A 19095-nucleotide genomic window follows, 5' to 3' on the forward strand; every position below is an offset into this window, starting at 1 on the left:
TTGGAGCCAGGGATAAACTGGCGTCTGGAACAGAGGTGAAGAGCAAGACCTTTGAAGTGTTGCAGGAATGCGGTGAGTCGAGCAGCAGCTGATCAGCAGAAACGGCAATAATTCAGTTAGAAGGTTGTGTGTGATATTAAAATGTCACTGAGTCCAAGTGTCCTTGTTTTTTGACTTTAAGCCAAGAGGAAAAAAGAAGAGCTGTGCTTTTGTGTCTGGTTTTTATATTTCCACTCCATATGTAGCAGGATCAATGTCAGAACACACAAACACAGGGGAAGACTCTTCTACTAATCACTTTTATTATGTGATGTTTAAGTCTAACGTGTCTTATGTTTATATTGACTGTTGTGTTCTAGCCTTTTTCAAGCCTTTAAGATTCCAGCTGTAACATTTTTACTACATACTCATTTATCACCATTTTATAAATATACTATCAATGTTCCCTTAAATTAAAAAAAGTCACCAGTAAGTTATCAGACTATTAAAAGATTGTGTACACCACTAAGAATGTGAAATTTGTATTTGACCTATGTTTTATATCTTAGTTCAAATCTAGTTTGTATTTTGTCAATTCAAGCACATATAATTTAAATAAATGGAGCACTTTGTATTGAGGTGGCTGAAATTCAAAAGTGTCGGATTATGTAGCTTGTATTTTTGTGTGTTCTGATTCTTTTCTTTCTGTCTCTGCTGTTAGAACGAGCTGGGAAGGTCGCGCCATCCATCTTCAGCAAAGCTCGCTCAGGATCTGAGACTGCCTTTAACAAACCCAGCAAGAAAAAGTAACACTATGGAACCATTATTTCACTAAATCATACAGCTAAAACATGTATTTATAAATGAATCTAAAGCATTAACATAGAAAACAACTGAAGTTTTTGTATGAACACTGTAACCATTCAACAGCACAGCTAAACGATATTAATAGTTAGACTGATCTTATGTACCTCAATGTACTTTTTAATATTTCTTAACTTTTTTCCTGAATTAAAAAAGGCTGTAAACAATTAAAACTGAATAATACTTTTTTTTTTCCTTAAATATCCCACAATGCTAGTTTTAAGTTTTTATGGAAAATAAATAAATACATGAATACATAATTTGTTGGTTTAGTTTTAAATTGAAAAGAAGCATTCGTTTTTGTGTGAAAATGAAATATGTCATTAAAAAGGTCCCATTTTTATTTCACATTACTATCAAAAAAATATTTATTTTCAAAACAAAAAATTGAACAGCAGACAGGACAATGGAAAACTTACCCTACAGAAGAATAACAAAAAGTGTGGGATGAAACTAAAGAAATTAGGTTGTCTAAGCATGTTAATTATGGAGAGAATGTTTTCTTTCCTGTTCTTCTGACTAACAACTGACAAAATTAGGTAGAACAATACATTAGCCATGCACTGATGTTGAACTAGCTTAAAACAGCTGTCATACTGATATAATGTCATGACAAATGTGAACTAAACCAGTAAAGCAAACTAAAGCAGACCGTACAAAGAATGTGAGCGAGAGTGCTGGAGTTATTTCATAAATTTGGTGTGCTGATCTTGCAGGATTTTTGCAGAAGACTTTGCATCATAGAAGAGTTCATTAATTTCTTCTACTTGTTCCTTTTCGACTACTTCCCTCCCCTGAACTCGTGCCAGCAGACTGGCAGGGGTTAGCAGCTGCGCTGCATATCTGCATTCACACAAACACACATTAGCCAAAATAACCAAATCGCAGAAATGATAAATTCATGATAATGAATAACTGAGAATGCCATTAGCAAGACATAAATAATTATGACAAATCTAAATCAATAGGATATGTTTTTAAAAATGTAGTAATCAGTGTTACCTGAGTGTAGTCTTGGTACCGATGTCGCCAAGATGAGATAAAGCCTCCTCGCTGATGTTGATTCCTTCAGTCTGAGCTCGGATCTTTATGATCTATAGCAACATGCAAATTAAACAACAGCATGTAATGTCTACTTCATCTTTCAGAATGTCATAAAAGATGTAAGTAGCAACTTGTTTTGATGCAAAAGTTTATGCACACCTGTTTCATTTCTTGAGGAGTGTACAGCATAGTTCTGATAATCATGACTCGATCCAGCAGATCCAGTGGAATACCGTGAGGAGAGCTGATGTCTTCAGTCCCCCTAAAACATCATTATGCATAACTGTAAACTGTACAACCAATCAAATCACTGGATCACTCTAACAGCTGGTCACAGCAAACTTCAAATTAATTCCAATATTGGTTAGGTTCATTCAAATAGAATCAGATATGCTCATATTCACAAACATTAGTTAATGAACTGGATATGATGAACTAACAATTAACAATAATATTACAACATTTATTAATCTAGAATAATGTTAATTTGTACAAATACATTATGAATTACCACAAATTAACAATGAACAAAAATGTTTAACACTTTACAAAAAGTTTCCATTTGTTAACATTAGTTAACTACATTAGTTAAAGGTGACATATCATGAAAATCTGACTTTTCCAGGTTTTAAGTGCTATAATCAGGTCCCCGGTGCATCTACCAACCAAGGAAACGTGAAAAAGATTAACCCAGTAACTTTGTTTTGGTAAGCCTTTTTCTGCAAGCGTCTGAAAAAACGAGCGCGTCTGATTTGGCTCCCTTGGTGACGTGGCAAAGGGATCTCATTATAATATTACCGTCCCTTAATCTGTAAGTTTCCACCCACGGCGCCGTCATTTTGATTTCGCAAGCGACAGCAGTGTACCAGTTCCAATGCCATGGCGAAGGTTTGAGCAAAACATGCTAACTGTTCTGTCTTTGGCTGCACAGACGAGCACAAAACACTATTTAGAGTCCCAGCCTCAGAGGAGACGTTTCCACCCACGGCGCCGTCATTTTGATTTCGCAAGCGACAGCAGTGTACCAGTTCCAATGCCATGGCGAAAGTTTGAGCAAAACATGCTAACTGTTCTGTCTTTGGCTGCACAGACGAGCACAGAACACTATTTAAATCTAAAATAAACATGCGATTTATTTCCCAGCTGTTTAGCTTCACAGACATAACCGACTGTTTTTGTAACTTGTGTGTTTAAACTTGTGTGTGAATGAGAACTTTAGTACTCACATGCTGTGACAGCTGCTTTCTGTCCGTGTGCACTCAGAAAACCATATTTCAGAAGTTTAAACTAATATGGTTTAAAACGCATGATTTCAGCACGATAAACATGATAATCAGAAAACAAAACATATGTTTTTAGCAGGTACGAGCTGTAATTTAGCAGTAAAATAGCAGCTCATTTGCATTTAAAGAGACAGGCACGAAAAACAGCATGTTTCTGCTTCCACTCAAAATAGGCATTTTCAAAATTATATAATAAATGATCTGTGCGGTATTTTGAGCTGAAACTTCACAGACATATTCTGGAGACACCAGAGACTTATATTACATATTGTAAAAAGGGGCATAATATGTCTCCTTTAACATGAACTAACATATGAAAAAAAGCATTTGTTATTCTTAATTTTAACATTAACATTAAAATCAAACACTGTTCCTATTATTTAAGCACTAACAATGACCAGCTGTATTTCTATTAACTAGCATTAACCATGTTAACTAATTGAACCTGTAAAATTGTTACCAAAATATCCTACAATTATACTAAATATAAAATTGCGACAAAGCTAAGTTAATTTACTACGTTTCCCACTGTATCAAACACACACCTGATGAGGCAGTTTCCTCTATTGGATGCAAACACTACGATGGGAGCAATGGAGCTCTCCAGTGCTCGGTGCAGGTAGGTAAAACACTCAATGTCCAGCATGTGAACTTCATCAATGAACAGAACACCAGGAACCAGCTCTGCCACACCCTGATCAATGTACTTGTTCACCACCTTATTGATCTCCCCTCGCAGTTTATCTGCATACAGAATACACACAAAAAAAGATAGTTAAAGGGGTCATATGATGCAATTTAAATTTTTCCTTTCTCTTTGGAGTGTTACAAGCTCTTGGTGCATAAAGAAGATCTGTAAAGTTGCAAAGACTAAAGTCTCAAATCCAAAGAGATATTCTTTATAAAAGTTCAGAGTCAGCCACACCTACCTAAAACGGCTTGTTCTAACACGCCCCCACATATCTACCTCACTATGTGGGAAGATTTGCATAACGCCGCCCAAATGTTCACGCAAAGAAAGAAGGCGTAACTTTTAGTCTCACTGTATGTATCCAGCCCGGGGTCCGTCACGTGGTTGCCGCTCATTCGTCGGATCGGACTGTTTACTGATCCTGGGTGAGTAATGTTAGGCTAAAATGCTGGCAGTTCTGACTCACGTAAGTACGTTTTCATTAGGGATGCACGATATATCGGCCACCATATCGGTATCGGCCGATAAATGCTCATTTTTTCTGTTATCGGTAAATAATGTGTTTTTTAACCTTAAACCACATAAACACATTTCATTACACCAAATACACAAAATAATGTTCTTTTTAGCAACATCATATGACCCCTTTAAACATGGCTTCGTTAAAAATCCTGTTATGGTTATCAGTATATAAACTGTTACCTGTGATTTCTGTCTTTTTGGGTTTCATCAGTTGACCCATCATAGAAAGTATGTCCTGGCCTCCCTGGAAAACACAGTATGCTCATATGATTAGCATTATGGAGGTCCACTTGAAATGCTGGAAAGCGTGATGTTTGTGTGCACATACAGTACCTGAGGTCTTGCATTAGCAACATCCAGGTCATGAAGTGTAACATCCTGAATAATCTCTTTCTTTTTGTGTACATCGCCTTTCGGTAGAGGTACGTACTCTTCCGCCTCCAAATCGAACTCTGTTGCAAATGTGTCACATCGTCCCTGCCTCTGCAGACCAAAAAACAGAAAGACAGATTATGAATGAACTTGATAAAAGCCTTGAGAGATTTTGGGACCATTAAATGGAGTCAGTTTATTTTCAAGAGAAGCGTATTGTACTTTATGTGAAGTGCAAGTGTATGTGTACACCACTGTTCAAAATGTTTTTGAAAGAAATCTATTACGCTGACCAAATCTGCATTTACTTGATCAAAAATACAATCAAATAAAAAAGAAACAGTGACAGTTAAAAAATGTCTTCTATTTGAATATATTTTAAACATTAAGTTTATTCCTGCAAACAGTTGTGCTGCTTAATATTTTTGTGCAAATTGTTGTTTTTTTCCATAGTCCTTTAAAAAATATAAAGTTCAAAAGAACAGAATTTGTAACATTATATTATATTTGTAATATTAATATATTTTGTAACATAATGAATGTCTTAACTGTCACTTTTGATCAAATTAATACATTCTTGCTTAATAAAAGTATTAATTTCTGTCAAAAATAGGAAAGACAATCTTGTCCTTTATACCACTGCCAGACTACCTGCCCACCTGCACTGACAAAAGATTACTTCAACACGCCAACAGCAGATATAGGCAGGAGAGAGAATGGTTAAGCAAATCCGTCCTTACCTTGACTGCCCCACTGTTCGCTTCGATGTAGATAACATCACCGACCTCCACTCTCTCCTTCTGCAGACTTTCATAGATACTAGGATCCAGCTGCATGAGCATAACAAATGCTATGAGATAAAACTTTTAACTTCAAACAGACACAAAATCAGCTTCCATTCAGCTCCTTATCTTTGAAATATAAGTATGGAAGTGAAAAAAGCGCTTTCACTTCCTTACCTTCAACTGTTTGGTGCCTTTTGCGGTCTTCAAACCGATAATGACATGACTGACAGTTTTGCCGTAGCCTCCCATTGGGTTCTCCGTCTCAGAAGGAGTCAGTTCAGTGACCTCTCCCTCATACACCTCTTTAGTCTCCTTGATACGCAGACCTGCACAATCAAAACAGAAGAATTTTAGGTACGAGAATGTACAGAAACCATAACTGCTAAGATATATAATATTAGCGGATCTACCAATACGCTTTTAAAAACCTACAGAATTCATTATAAATTAAATTCTAGTGAATCTATTCACCTGTGTGTTTTTTTCTGTATTTTTCTGTCAGCACTGTAATAATGTGTGCATGCATGCATGCATATCTCACTTGATCACACTGTCGACACTGTTTGAGTCATATTGGTGGTCTAATATCAGGCTACAGTGTGTGTGTGTGTGTGTGTGCATGGGGAGTTATTTACTATCTAGTAGAAGGACAAGTCCAAATGTATTAGAATATGTTTTTTCACGGTTTCTAATCACATTTTTACTTTTATTACTAAACATATCTCTTAAAAAATGAATAAACGTTCACAATCGTATAGCATTTTTACAGGTCATGGTGCACAGACATGGGTTCTTTGCGTGAGTGCTCACCGATTGCTCTTCTGAAGTTCTCCATCAGCACCTCAGTCTTCTTGATTTCTGTTGAATACACTTCACTGCCCACCATAGGACAGAATGGCACTTTATTTCCCAATTCCTGAGCCATGGCTAGTGCCAGAGCAGTCTGCAGGGTACAGAAATTCAATTATCAAACCATAAACACTTTCACAAAGGACATCTCTGAAACTATTTACAATAACTGATACAATAAAGCTTGTCGGTCCTTACCTTGCCTGTTCCAGGTGGTCCGGCCAGTAAAACGGCTCTGCCAGCCATCTTTTTTAAACGAATCAGCTCTACGATGATGCCACAAGCCTAATAAAAAAGGTAAGAATATAGGAAATGTTTATATTTACCATTTTCTTTAAATGCAACATGTTTTTTTCAGCAACATGATGTTCTTTATAAACGAATACTATAATAATATAAAGTGGCTAAACTACAGAAAATATTTAAATATTTAAAGTCTCCAAAACCAGGATCTGTGATAACCACAGTAATATAACGTACTCTTGGTGAATCCTGACACATATCTTTTATTAGATATTTTGTATTCGTTCTTCACAAACAATTAGGTAAATACAAATGGTCCTATAATATTCACTGTAATCATTCTGCATTTATTAACAAACTGGCAAAACATGAAATGGATCTCTACCTCTCTTGCTGTCTCCTGCCCCACTAGTCCTGACGCGGACTGTTTAGCATTCCCGGCCTCGTCCAGCCCGAGACCCTTTACATGGCTGTGAGAAGCGATGCGCTGCGTCTTTGTTGTGCTTTTTACCTCTTCGATCTTCATGTTTCTTGTTAGTTCATTAAACACTCTAAAAATGAGAAAAATAACCTCAAGCCTATTACACGAAAGGCCGTTGAAATCAAACACAAGAGACCCGCGTTTCCATGTGGGTAACCAAGGCGATTTGAGGAAGTACCGCCCTGGAAACGTTTTTTAGTCGTTCTTTGCAACGATTGGTCAATTTGTGGAATCTCTGTTTAATCATTGGATATCGGTGTTGTCCGTCTGATCATTGTGAATACGCCCATATTTTCCGTTTGTGTGCCATTTAAAGTGTTGTACTGGAACAAAGACGACCGCTGTGGGTTCCACAAACATTTTCTTCCGTATGAAGTGTAAATATACTTCCAATTGTGCTGTAAATAATTTAAATATTTTTACTTGTTAATAAATTATTTGACCCATGAAGCATGTTTCTTTTCTGAAACAAATGCTGTGAAGAGGAACCCATGAGATGAGTTGTTGTTATATCAGGGATTGTTTTGTTGCAGCACAGGAAGAACAACTGTCAAATTTCAGAAACGTTTGCTGAATACAGTAAGAGCAGAAATATTTAGCATGTAATTTAATCTCTCATATCAAAACGAATAAGCGCATATTACTGAATTCCACCCAAATAAGAGACACTTGGTTAACTGACAGTTTAATATTGAGCTTGTTGGTTTGAACCAGCAGCGTTGTTGCTGTCAGCAATTCAAAGTCTGCGCATATATTCTGTTACCCAACAGTCGTGCTGCTCCAGTGATGGCAGATCTCAGTCCTCCTAAAACTCTGAACTTTAACGTCGGTGTCCTCGGCCATGTGGACAGCGGGAAAACGTCTCTCGCCCGTGCGCTGAGCAGCACCGCATCCACCGCAGCCTTCGACAAGAACCCGCAGTCCAAGGAACGAGGCATCACGCTGGATCTCGGCTTTAGTGCGTTTACGGTGCCGTTACCGGAGCACCTGAAAGAGTCCTGCGGGGAAAGACAATACGACAGTCTGCAGTTCACACTGGTGGACTGCCCGGGACATGCCTCTCTCATACGCACTATTATTGGGGGTAAGTCGGTAAATTAGTTGTTTTTTATTAGTAGGTTTGATTAAATCCACTGTGGCAAACTGTGGTGCTTGCGTGAATCAATGTATATATTTCATATAATTCACTACGCACTAGTAACATCTTTTAATTCCAATTATGAGTGTTATAATAAACTAGTTCAAGAATAGCAACCTGTCAGTGCATTTTAAACTGTCAAGCATTACCACTTTTGATCAGTAGGTGGTGTGTGTGTGTAGTATTTGAAGAGGTCATATTAACCCTGTAAAGACTGACGTATGATAAAAGTTGAACATTTATACAAAATATAAAAGAAAATCTTACAAATGTGCATATGTGCTTTATGTTTGTATCATATTTGATACATCAGGTTTTTATCTATTATATGTCTCATATAGTATAAAATGAATATGGAGAATATGTGACCCTGGACCACAAAACCAGCCTTAAGTGTCAATTTTTTTAAATTGAGTAAATAAGCTTTCCATTGATGTATGGTTTGTTAGAATAGGACAATATTTGGCCGAGATACAACTATTTGAAAATCTGGGACCCGAGGGTGCAAAAAAAATCTAAATATTGAGAAAATCGCCTTTAAAGTTGTCCAGATGAAGTCCTTAGCAATGCATGTTACTAATCAAAAATGAAGTTTTGATATATTTATAGTAGGAAAGTTACAAAATATCTTCATGGAACTGAAGATATTTTTACTTAATATCCTAATGATTTTTGGCATAAAAGAAAAATGGATAATTTTGACCCATACAATGTATTTTTGGCTATTGCTACAAATATACCCGTGCAACTTAAGACTGGTTTTGTGATCCAGGGTCACATATGGTGCACACACTCAAAGATGAAAAAACACATCAGTTTTATTCAGGCCCAAACTGAGCAAATATATGCAGTTTGATGCAGATGTTGTTATTTATGTGGCCAAAAAGTAAGATGAAATTCTGATATAATGCAAATTAATTATATTTTTATTACAGTAGGCTATAACAGATCGCTCACTTAAAATGCATATAAATACATCTCTCAATAGTATGTCTTTAGTAAGATGATATTGTACGCTTTGTTTTATGATCAAAGCTCGGTAGTCTTAATTGTGGGGGCAAAACATAAAATGTAATGCAATACAATGATGATTAAGATGCGTTAGTTCCTCAAAAAAATATATTTTTCTAAACAATGATGCATGGATAATTAAGTAATCCTACATTTCAGTTCAGTAAATGTTAATATTAATATAAATATTGAATATTAATAACAATCTAAAAGTTATTCTTATATTCTCTTTATAGAAATCATTAAAGATAAAAGACACATGGCAAAAAGACGTGTAAAAGAAAACTTGAAATCGCATCATATGACCCCTTTAACTTAATAGGTAGTTATTATGGGCACAATAGGCTACATGCAATACATCGATATTCCTCTATACTAAAAGCTCAGATGGCTTGTTTTCTTGCATACACAGTCTCATAGGTATTATTTTCATGGAGGGATGTATGAAGAAATAGATGATGAGAAACCATGTCTAGAGGGTTTTTGTTAACATTCAGGACCAAACAAACCCACAGAACACTCAGTGTAGTGGGAATGTCTAGTGTAATTGCATTGATGGCATTGGTGTGTGTGTGTGTGCATTTATGGCACATGTGGTTGATTAAGGCGGAAAGGGGCTGTTCGGGGTTCCAGCTTGACTTCCTCTCTCCCCCCAGAGGGGATCTCAGGAAAGAATGAGTGCCAGAGAGAGGAAGAGAAAAAGAGGGAAAGGAAAGGCAATAGCCCAGTCTCCTACTTCTCTTATTCTCTGTCTCTTTTTCTGTAATACTGTCTAGCAGTGATGACTGTACTTTGACATGTTTGTCATTGTTGAAGCTGTATGTTTTACTCTCATCTGTATACTTGCATTCAGGTGCTCAGATCATTGATCTGATGATGTTGGTGGTTGACGTTGTGAAAGGTATGCAGACACAAACAGCAGAGTGCCTTTTGATTGGTCAGCTCACCTGCTCCCATATGATCGTCATCCTCAACAAAACAGACCTGTTGCCTAATGACAAGAGACAGGCGGCTATTGACAAAATGACCAAGAGGATGCACAAAACTCTTGAGAACACAAGGTAGACACTGTAAAGCACGTTTACCTGTATATTATACATATTACACATTTTGCCATGTGTTCAGACTGTAAAAAATGATTGTAATTTTAATGCTAAAAGACTACAAATGCTACGGTAAAACCCGTTAACTGGTTAACCAGGAGGTATATGGTGAAAAACTGCAATAAATCTAATGCGACATCTCAATACTGTTAAATTTACAGTTTTTGGAAGTGAAAAAGAACAAGTCATCTTATAATTTACAGTGGAAAAAATGTCAATTGCTACCTTTTTTAAACTTAAGTTCTCGCAGCAGCTGCTGTTTTTTTTTTAAAGTAAATTTCACAGATTTGTTTTACAGTGTGAGCGTATATAACTAATCTAAACTGCTTAATTGTTTATACTGTCGCAAAATGTAACCTATGTCACATAAGATGTTATAAACATTACCATCATGAGTTTCTATAAAAATGCTTTGAAACAATGTTTATTGTGCTATACAAAAGAAATTGACTTGACTCTTTGCTTGTCAGATTTAAAGGCTGCCCTATTATTGCTGTGGCAGCAAAGCCAGGTGGTCCTGAGGCCCCAGAAACAGACGAGCCACAAGGAATAACTGAACTCATAGATGTGAGTTAGTGGGTGTGCTGTCAGTAGCACAGAATCAAGGTTCAAAAATCTGAGACCACTTTTAAATTGTATATTTTTATAAATATGGAAACGAGCATAACATTTTAGGACTTTGAAAATGCCTAAATAAAGAACAGTTATGATGTCAAAGAAGTAATATATGTAGGACACTAAATCAAATTTAGGCAAATTTGTGACATTGACCATACAATGTGTCCTGGCCAAATTGCCCCCCTGCCCTTTGTCAATCATGGCCTCCTAATAATCCCCATCCACTTGATTGGCTCTATGACTTTCTCTCCTCTCCACCTGTAGCTGGTGTGTGGTGAGCGCACTGGCGCCGTTGTCCTGTGGCTGCCGTCGCATCATCCAAGTGGATGCTGCACACTGGTGGTGGTTGAGGAGAGACCCCCCCACATGATTGTAAAGTGCTTTGGGTGTACAACAATACACAATAAAGTGCTAATATAAATGCATCATTCAATCATTCATTCATACAAAAGATCATTCCAAAAGATTTCCTTCTTTTCATTAATACATACAATGGAGGATTATTAAATCCTGGGTAATGTAGATCAGGTTTTGCACATAAACTTGTGGAGTGTATACTAGCTTAAGTGAATGTTGTCATTAAAGCAAAAGGGTAGTTTTAGGTCTAACATTTTTGGACATTACTGTATTTTGAAAGGTGTGGATCATGTTTTAAAGGTGTCTCTCTTTGTGTTCAGTTATTGAAGGCCCAAGCCTTCTTTCCTCGTAGAGATCCATCAGGTTCTCTTCTGATGGCTGTAGATCACTGCTTCTCCATCCGTGGCCAAGGAACAGTCATTACCGGCACCATCCTACAAGGGTCACTCAGTGTCAGTGATAATGTAGAGATACCAGCATTAAAGGTACTTGCATATATCTACATAGCACTACAATATATACACTACTGTTCAAAAGCTAAGGGTGAGTAAGATTTTTTTTTTAAGGAAATGTACTTTTGCATTGCATTGAATTGATCAAAGGTGACAGTAAATATACGTTTATAATGTTAGAAAAGATTTCCATTTCAAATAAATGCTGTTCTTTTGAACTTACTATTCATAATACCACCATTTACACAAAAATGGGCAAATAGTGGCACAACTCTTTTCAATATTGATAATAATAACAAATGTGTCTTGAGTGCCAAATCAGCATATTAAAAATGATTTCGGGAAGGATCATGTGACACTGAAGACTGGAGTAATGACTGAAAATTCAGCTTTGCCATCACTGGAATACATAACATTTCAAAATATATTACAATAGAAAACAGTTATTTTACATTGTAATAATATTTCACAACACTACTGTTTTACCATATTCTTAATTAAATAAATACAGCCTAAGAGATGTCTTTAAAAAAACGTAAATATCTCACAGTCCCTAAACTTTTGAACATGACTGTATATACACATGCAAACTGCACAAAATGCATTAAGAAAGACTGTTTCCAAATGATCAGTTTCACCATAATAGTTGAACAAATATATGGCGACATTGTGTACTGACATGATCAGCTCCTTACATGATCTTTTTTGATTCCTCAGGTGACTCGCAAGGTCAAATCTGTGCAGATATTTCGTAAGCCAGTTCCTAGTGCTATGCAAGGGGATCGGGTCGGCGTGTGTGTGACACAGTTTGATCCAAAACTGTTAGAACGGGGTGTAGTATGCACACCAGGCTCATTGCTGACTCTTTATGCTGCTGTTATATCCGTCCAAAAGATTGAATACTATCGCGGAGCACTTACCAGCCATGCAAAGTTTCACATCACTGTTGGACATGAAACTGTTATGGCACGTATTTCATTTTTCAATCGAGTGCTTCTTGCCAGTGAAGATGGAGACTGTAACCCCACCTCTCCAGAGCAAAATGCAAAATCTTTCTCATTTGATTGGGAGTTTCACCACTTAGATGAGTATTTGACATGTCAGGCAGAAGATGGGAGAGGGGAACCACAGCAAAGGGCTTTACTTGAGTTTGAACGACCGGTCACATGTCCACCACTTTGCTTAGTGATTGGGTCACGACTGGACTCTGATATCCATGGTAACGCATGCAGGCTTGCCTTTCATGGAAAGCTTCTGGAAGGCTTTGAGGACAAAAACTACATAGAGACAGCACTGCCTCGGCTCAAAATCAGCAAAGACAAGCAGAAAGAAGGAGCAGTGGAACGGGTGACTATAAATATTTACACTTCCATTCAAAAGTTTGGGGTCAGGAAGATATTTTTAAAATTAATATTCATTCAGCAAGAATTAAATTGATTAAAAGTCACAGAGAGGACATCTTTTATAATGCTACAAAAGATTTCTATTACAAATAAATGCTTTTCATTTTTTACTTTCTAGTCATCGGATAATCCAGAAAAATGTTTTATGGGTTCCACAAAAATATTAGGCAGCACAACTATTTTGAGCACTGATGATAATAAAAGTTTCTTGAGCTCCAAATCAGCATATTAGAATGATTTCAGAAGGATCATGTGACACTGGAGACTGGAGTAATTTAGCTTTGTTATCACAATAATAAAATACATTTTAAAATGTATAAAAAAAAATTATTTTTTTATTTATTTATTTTTAGTTTTTACTGTTTTTTAATCAAATAAATGCAGCCTTGGTGAACATAAGAAATTTATTTTAAATAAACAAATAAAAATGAATATAAGAAAAAATCTTACCAAGCTCAAACTTTTTGAATTTGCATTATAATATTCATAATATACATGACCAATTTTGTTTATCTTTTGTCAGGTGATAGATGACTACACTGTGATTGGTCGAAACCTGTTTAAGAAGGAGACAAACCTTCAGCTGTTTGTGGGTTTAAAAGTTACGCTGTCAACAGGAGAAACGGGATCAATTGAAGGTGGCTTCGGCCAAAGTGGCAAAATCAAAATCAGAATACCAGGTAAGCAAAGACAAATCCACTCTCTTTTACTCTCCTTTACTTTTTCTTGGCCCCTTTTTACCTCCTTCCTCTAAGTTTCTTGTCAGGTGACTTCCATATTCCATACATCCGTACACTCATTCATTCATTCAAAGACAGCATATAAAAGTTACTCTCATATAAAGTTACACACACCAAAAATGCACGCTGTATCTTAAATATACGTGCAAAAGAAAAGAAAAACTCACATCCTTTTCCTGACCCTTAAGGCTCTCTTGTGTAGGTAGACCTCAGCCACACAAATACACACACACACACACACACACACACACACACACACACACACACACACACATTACAGCACACCCCTCTATTCAGGCCCAATGAAATGGAGTAGAACAAATGTAATCATAGCCACACAACTAAAGATGTTTAGCAATTTTTAGTATACGATAGTTCAAATTATTGTCTAGATTGAGAAAAAGACTGTCAGTCTAGATTTTAAATAGTTTTGCCATGAAATTTTGATTAATTCAGCAGTTAGTTTCTGTTTAAAACACAAATGATCATATGATAATTGTATCCGGCCAAAACATGAGAGATACATTCTGTCTTGTAACATTGTATGTGCATTGTCCATAAATGCCTGTTCTTTATTTCTCTTCTGTTAGAGGGGCTGAAAGAAGAAACCAAGCAGCTTCTATCCTCTTCCTCTAAGAAGAAGGGGAAGGGTGGGGCCAAAAATGAATCCTCCAAATCGGAGGAAACTAAGCCCGACGCTCAGCAAGTCACCATACATTTGAACTTCAAACGCTATATATATGATCCCCAAAAAAAGATGGTACAGTCCTGACCATCAGTCCAATCATTACTAATAAATGCTGACAGGAAAGGGACAGAAATAACACACACTGAGCATATACTACTAAAGTCTGGGATATGGAACAGAAATGTCTTGTACTTGTTTTCTTGTGTGCAGAGTTTCTATTCTGTTACTTTGCATTTGTATTATTCCTTCAGATGTGGAATAATAAAAATCAACAAAAAAGAAAAGATCATTCCTTTACATTCTGTTATATGACTGCTAGTAAAACAACTCTATTAGCTAAACTGCTGTAGTTGCAGTGCACTGTATTTTGTGATTTACATTTTGTTTGCAAGAGTGTGAAAAAGTGTTTGTATCTTTGAGTTTGCCGTATCAAGAGTGGTTGGGACGTTGCTTTAGGGCAAAACACATTGTGAGTATAGGCAAATATTTCTGTTGGCAAATCATGGGCAAAATGTGTTTCCACACACCCCACCGTCAGTTACTCTACATTTATAAATATACTTTTTTCCATATTTTTGTTCCACTGTTTATGTATGTATGTATGTTTGTTTGTTTTTTGTGCAGATGCAGATGAGAGTGGTTAAAAAACAAAAACAAATAACCTTAATAAGGGCCACAGTAGGTCTTATCATTGTTCATTGATTTGCTTCAAAGATTTGAATATCTATTCCAGTTACGTTGTGGCAACTTCGGGGAATCTGTAGGCAAATTCTTTCTTAATATGCGAGTATACAAATAGCACCTGTACTAAAATATTAAATGCCATCTGTGTTGTTATACTTCCTGTTTGTACCTGACACCACAGGTAAAAACAAAGCCTTTATTTGTTTTTCATTATAATTGCCATTAACTGGACTTTTTTTTAAGAAGTGCATACATAGGTAACTGTCTATCACTCATTCGCTTACGCACTTTCTTTGACTAGCAAATGTGCTGTCATGGACTAATTTACAGCATCACAGTACTCTAAAAGGAAGATGTGTTGAGCTAACTGACATTAAAGTTTTTTTTATGTTTGTATGGAACCTTTGACTACTCAGCTTTGACTTAACCTCATAAGGAATCTCTAAATGTGTAGTGTTGCACAGAATAAAGAAAATAATACAGGTCTCGAACAACATGAGAGAGAGTAAATGATTGAATTTAGAATTTTCATTTTTACTGACCCCAAACTTTTGAACGGAGATATATGCCGTAAAAATTGCTTGATGCAGTCTGCTGACTGATTGACCACTCATTTCTCCTTTGTACGGCTCAGAAGTTCATTGTATGTGTGTGTTTTACTGTGTATTAATATTAATTAAGCAATTTACTCTGATTAATTACAGCAGGAAAGAGACGGAACACTCAGTTTAATGCTGCAGGCATAAGAACTCTGTGAGTCTAACACAACATGGCTTTCATGCCATGTTCGGCCTGCTCAGTGTTTGTGACATTGACTCAAGATCTTTAAACACAACACACACACACAGTCTTTTACTGTCCTTTTCCTTTCAGTGACTCAGATAGGAATCTCAGTCTTTTATTTTGTGTGTGAGTGCATGCATGTAAAAGCCTTTGATATGACAGCTTGAATCTGTTAACCTCTCTAATCAGGGTCCTTCATCAGAAAGGTCTTTCAGAGTGCCTGTTTAAAATTCATAAATTGAAAAAGACGGACTGAAAAAGGGAACAGAGAAAAAAGGAAATAAAAACAAACTCTCCCATGAGGTAGAAGCTGCAGATTGTCTCCTTCCTGACCCTGGACCTGCACTGATCTTGAGATGAGCCCAAAGAGGTATAAAGTCACGCTCGGTGTTTGACTTGCCACTAACATTAACATTATCGGCTTCATCTGCACGGGCAGTTGGCATTCGTGTGTGTATACGTTTTTAATTATTTTCTTTAAACTCACAGTCCTTACAGAGTTTTTTCTGTCCCTCCTAAAGCGCGCTCTTTCGTGTCCATGTGGACACTGCAGTACCTCTGGCTCACATGTAGAGAGCATTAGTATCCCCAGAGTCAGTCCAGTCGTAGTCATTCTTTATTTTTGTAACGTTTTTTCTTTTTAAATAAATAAAAAACGAAACTACCTCCATGTTACTCCGGTAAGTTACTCGTTCCACATTCAGTATTTGTGCGACGGACAGTGCATCTGGATACCACAAATGGTGAATCGTAGCCTATTGAAGTGAGCTGTTACTTTTCTACGTTTTCTAACGTTAGTGTTACCAGAGATTAACCATTTATACTTAAAAACAGTAAGTAGCCAATTTAAAACAGTAAGTAACCAACTAGCTACCACCTAGTAACGCCCTAGAAACCCAGAACACCACAGCAACAGGTCAGTAATCATGTTTTGTGCGGACAAGCAACTCACGTTTTGTTCAGAAAATGAACAAATTCGCAAGTGTTGTCTTCATATTGCCCAACTGTTACCTGACCAGTCATTATATTACATGTTATATTAAGTTAAATATAACATTTACAATATTATAAATGCATAAAGTTTTGTGTTAGGGTTAGGTGTGGATTATATTGTAGCCTAGTAGTAGGATGATTTAGACTATTTTCCCAGTCATCTCAATCCCAGAATTGTCCTAATTTACCTGAATTCACCCTATTGTAAATTATTCATATTTCATATAAATATATTATTTGCTTGAATTTGGTTGGCTAGGGTAAACGTACCTATTAAGCTCACGTACTCATTAAGCACACTTCCATATTTGAGCTCAGATTATAAAAAGACAAAATAAATGTATTATCATACTTGATGTCTTAAAGGGTTAGTTCACCCAAAAATGAAAATTATGTCATTAATTACTCACCCTCATGTTGTTTCAAACCCGTAAGACCTTCGTTCATCTTTGGAACAAAAATTAAGATATTTAATTTGCAACGCAACTGAAATGTTCCCAAGTCCAGAAACGTAGCAAGGAGATCTGTAAAATAATCCACGTGACATCAGGGATTCATCCGCAATTATACGAAGCATTAGAGAATACTTTTTGGTGCGCAAAAAAAAAAAAACTTTATTCAACAATTCGTCTCCACCGCATCACCCTGGTGCCATTTCGGAGAATATCCGCTGGACGTAAACAACGTATGCTGTTCTGTGTCAGCTGCGTCACGCCGGATCTGTTTCCTACGTTGTTGTGATTTGATCTGAACGGAAACAGCGTATCCATGTGACGCAGATATTCTCCAAAATGGCACCAGGGTGATGTGGAGGAGATGAATAGTTGAATAAAGTCGTTATTTTTGTTTTCTTTGTGCACAAAAAGTATTCTCTGATGCTTCGTATAATTGAGGTTGAACCACTGATGTCACGTGGATTATTTTACAGATCTCCTTGCTACGTTTCTGGACTTGGGAACATTTCAGTTGCGTTGCTGTCTATGCAGGGTCAGACAGCTCTCAGATTCCATCAAAAATATCTTAATTTGTGTTCCGAAGATAAACGAAGGTCTTACGGGTTTGAAACGACATGAGGGTGAGTAATTAATGACTGAATTTTCATTTTTGGGTGAACTAATCCTTTAACCAATTGATGTGTTAGTTACTACATACCTCCGGTAATTTCAAATCAATCAGATCATTGCACACTAAGATATGGGTCTCTGTGTGTTCACACTGTCTGGTGGCCATTTTGAAAGCTGTCTGAAAACTTTGACCAAAAGAGGAGCCCTTTAAATGTGCATTTTTTTTTAGACGTTTTAGCCTTTATTTTGGGTAAGTTTCAGTACTTACTGTAAAATTAAGAGATTAATGTTTAGACTTTTGCATATTATAACCTGGAACTTGGATGTAGGAAATAATTACAGTTAGATCCAAAAGATAGATTTGGCAACATAGCGCAGATGCTACAGAACACAGTTAGCTGACTAGCTGTATAAGATTGTGTGCTACGCTAATATATTACTTCACAGGCATTACTGGCTTGTACTTTTACATCCATAATATTATAAATTGACAGTTTATTGCTGGTCTGTGGTTTTACACTGCTGTAAGTTTTAAAGATTTCATATTATTTTAAGGTGAGCTTAAAGGGTACACTACTAAATCACACAGCTTCAGTGTGACATCAATAAGAAAAACCATAATTTCATAGATATTGTTAATAATAGTTGTTCATAATAAAATATGTATGAACTTAATACATGACCTAGATTATTTATTTTGCAATTTGAATGAATATTACATGAAATGTATTAAAAATTGTTGCTGCTCCAATTAAGCTCAGTGTGCTCTCTTTAAGCTCTTCCACATTGAACGTCTATGTAAATACTTCATAAACAGACTTTAAATATTAACTGATGGTCGTCACTTTAAGTTGATCTTAATAAAATGATTAATATCTTATTTTAACAGCTTTAAGATGACACAATCGAGACATAACTATAGTTTATGCCCAAAGATGAAAGAGGCAT

The 19095-nt window shown here is 36.4% G+C and overlaps 2 protein-coding genes and 1 long non-coding RNA gene across 3 annotated transcripts in view; 2 read left to right on the plus strand and 1 right to left on the minus strand.

Moving 5' to 3' along the window:
• Positions 1 to 1182: 1182 nt before the first annotated feature.
• LOC107673590 (ruvB-like 1) lies at positions 1183 to 8033 on the minus strand. The gene is made up of 12 exons (XM_016467225.1): positions 7877 to 8033; positions 7018 to 7183; positions 6588 to 6674; positions 6351 to 6483; positions 5715 to 5866; positions 5496 to 5585; positions 4717 to 4866; positions 4564 to 4627; positions 3716 to 3914; positions 2047 to 2149; positions 1846 to 1937; positions 1183 to 1686 (listed from the first exon to the last, which is right to left on the minus strand). The coding sequence occupies exons 1-12, from the start codon at positions 7954 to 7956 to the stop codon at positions 1527 to 1529; spliced, it is 1476 nt and encodes a 491-aa protein (XP_016322711.1). The 5' UTR covers positions 7957 to 8033; the 3' UTR covers positions 1183 to 1526.
• A 1903-nt stretch (positions 8034 to 9936) lies between these two features.
• LOC107673447 (selenocysteine-specific elongation factor-like) lies at positions 9937 to 15257 on the plus strand. The gene is made up of 8 exons (XM_016467046.1): positions 9937 to 10024; positions 10116 to 10323; positions 10836 to 10932; positions 11661 to 11825; positions 12510 to 13139; positions 13719 to 13875; positions 14526 to 14637; positions 15248 to 15257. The coding sequence occupies exons 1-8, from the start codon at positions 9937 to 9939 to the stop codon at positions 15255 to 15257; spliced, it is 1467 nt and encodes a 488-aa protein (XP_016322532.1).
• A 1082-nt stretch (positions 15258 to 16339) lies between these two features.
• The window catches only part of LOC107673564 (uncharacterized), a 22651-nt gene continuing 19895 nt past the window's right edge, over positions 16340 to 19095 (plus strand). The window contains exon 1 of the long non-coding RNA XR_001632414.1: positions 16340 to 16460. This is a non-coding gene — a long non-coding RNA (uncharacterized LOC107673564). The remainder of the gene's footprint in view (positions 16461 to 19095) is intronic.

Source organism: Sinocyclocheilus anshuiensis, unplaced genomic scaffold (genome assembly GCF_001515605.1).
Source record: "Sinocyclocheilus anshuiensis isolate Anshui unplaced genomic scaffold, SAMN03320099.WGS_v1.1 scaffold44, whole genome shotgun sequence".
In the NCBI taxonomy this organism is placed as follows: Eukaryota; Metazoa; Chordata; class Actinopteri; order Cypriniformes; family Cyprinidae; genus Sinocyclocheilus; species Sinocyclocheilus anshuiensis.

Excerpts from the sequence above, each read along its gene's own strand:
- LOC107673447 (XM_016467046.1), top strand. The coding sequence starts at position 9,937 with ATGAGTGCCAGAGAGAGGAAGAGAAAAAGAGGGAAAGGAAAGGCAATA. Across the intron at positions 13,140-13,718 it reads AAGAAGGAGCAGTGGAACGG|GTGATAGATGACTACACTGT; the intron begins GTGACTATAAAT and ends ATCTTTTGTCAG. Across the intron at positions 13,876-14,525 it reads AATCAAAATCAGAATACCAG|AGGGGCTGAAAGAAGAAACC; the intron begins GTAAGCAAAGAC and ends CTCTTCTGTTAG.
- LOC107673590 (XM_016467225.1), bottom strand. The coding sequence starts at position 7,956 with ATGGCCGAGGACACCGACGTTAAAGTTCAGAGTTTTAGGAGGACTGAG. Across the intron at positions 6,675-7,017 it reads GGCAGGAGACAGCAAGAGAG|GCTTGTGGCATCATCGTAGA; the intron begins GTAGAGATCCAT and ends CTTTTTTATTAG. Across the intron at positions 3,915-4,563 it reads CAAAAAGACAGAAATCACAG|ATAAACTGCGAGGGGAGATC; the intron begins GTAACAGTTTAT and ends TTCTGTATGCAG.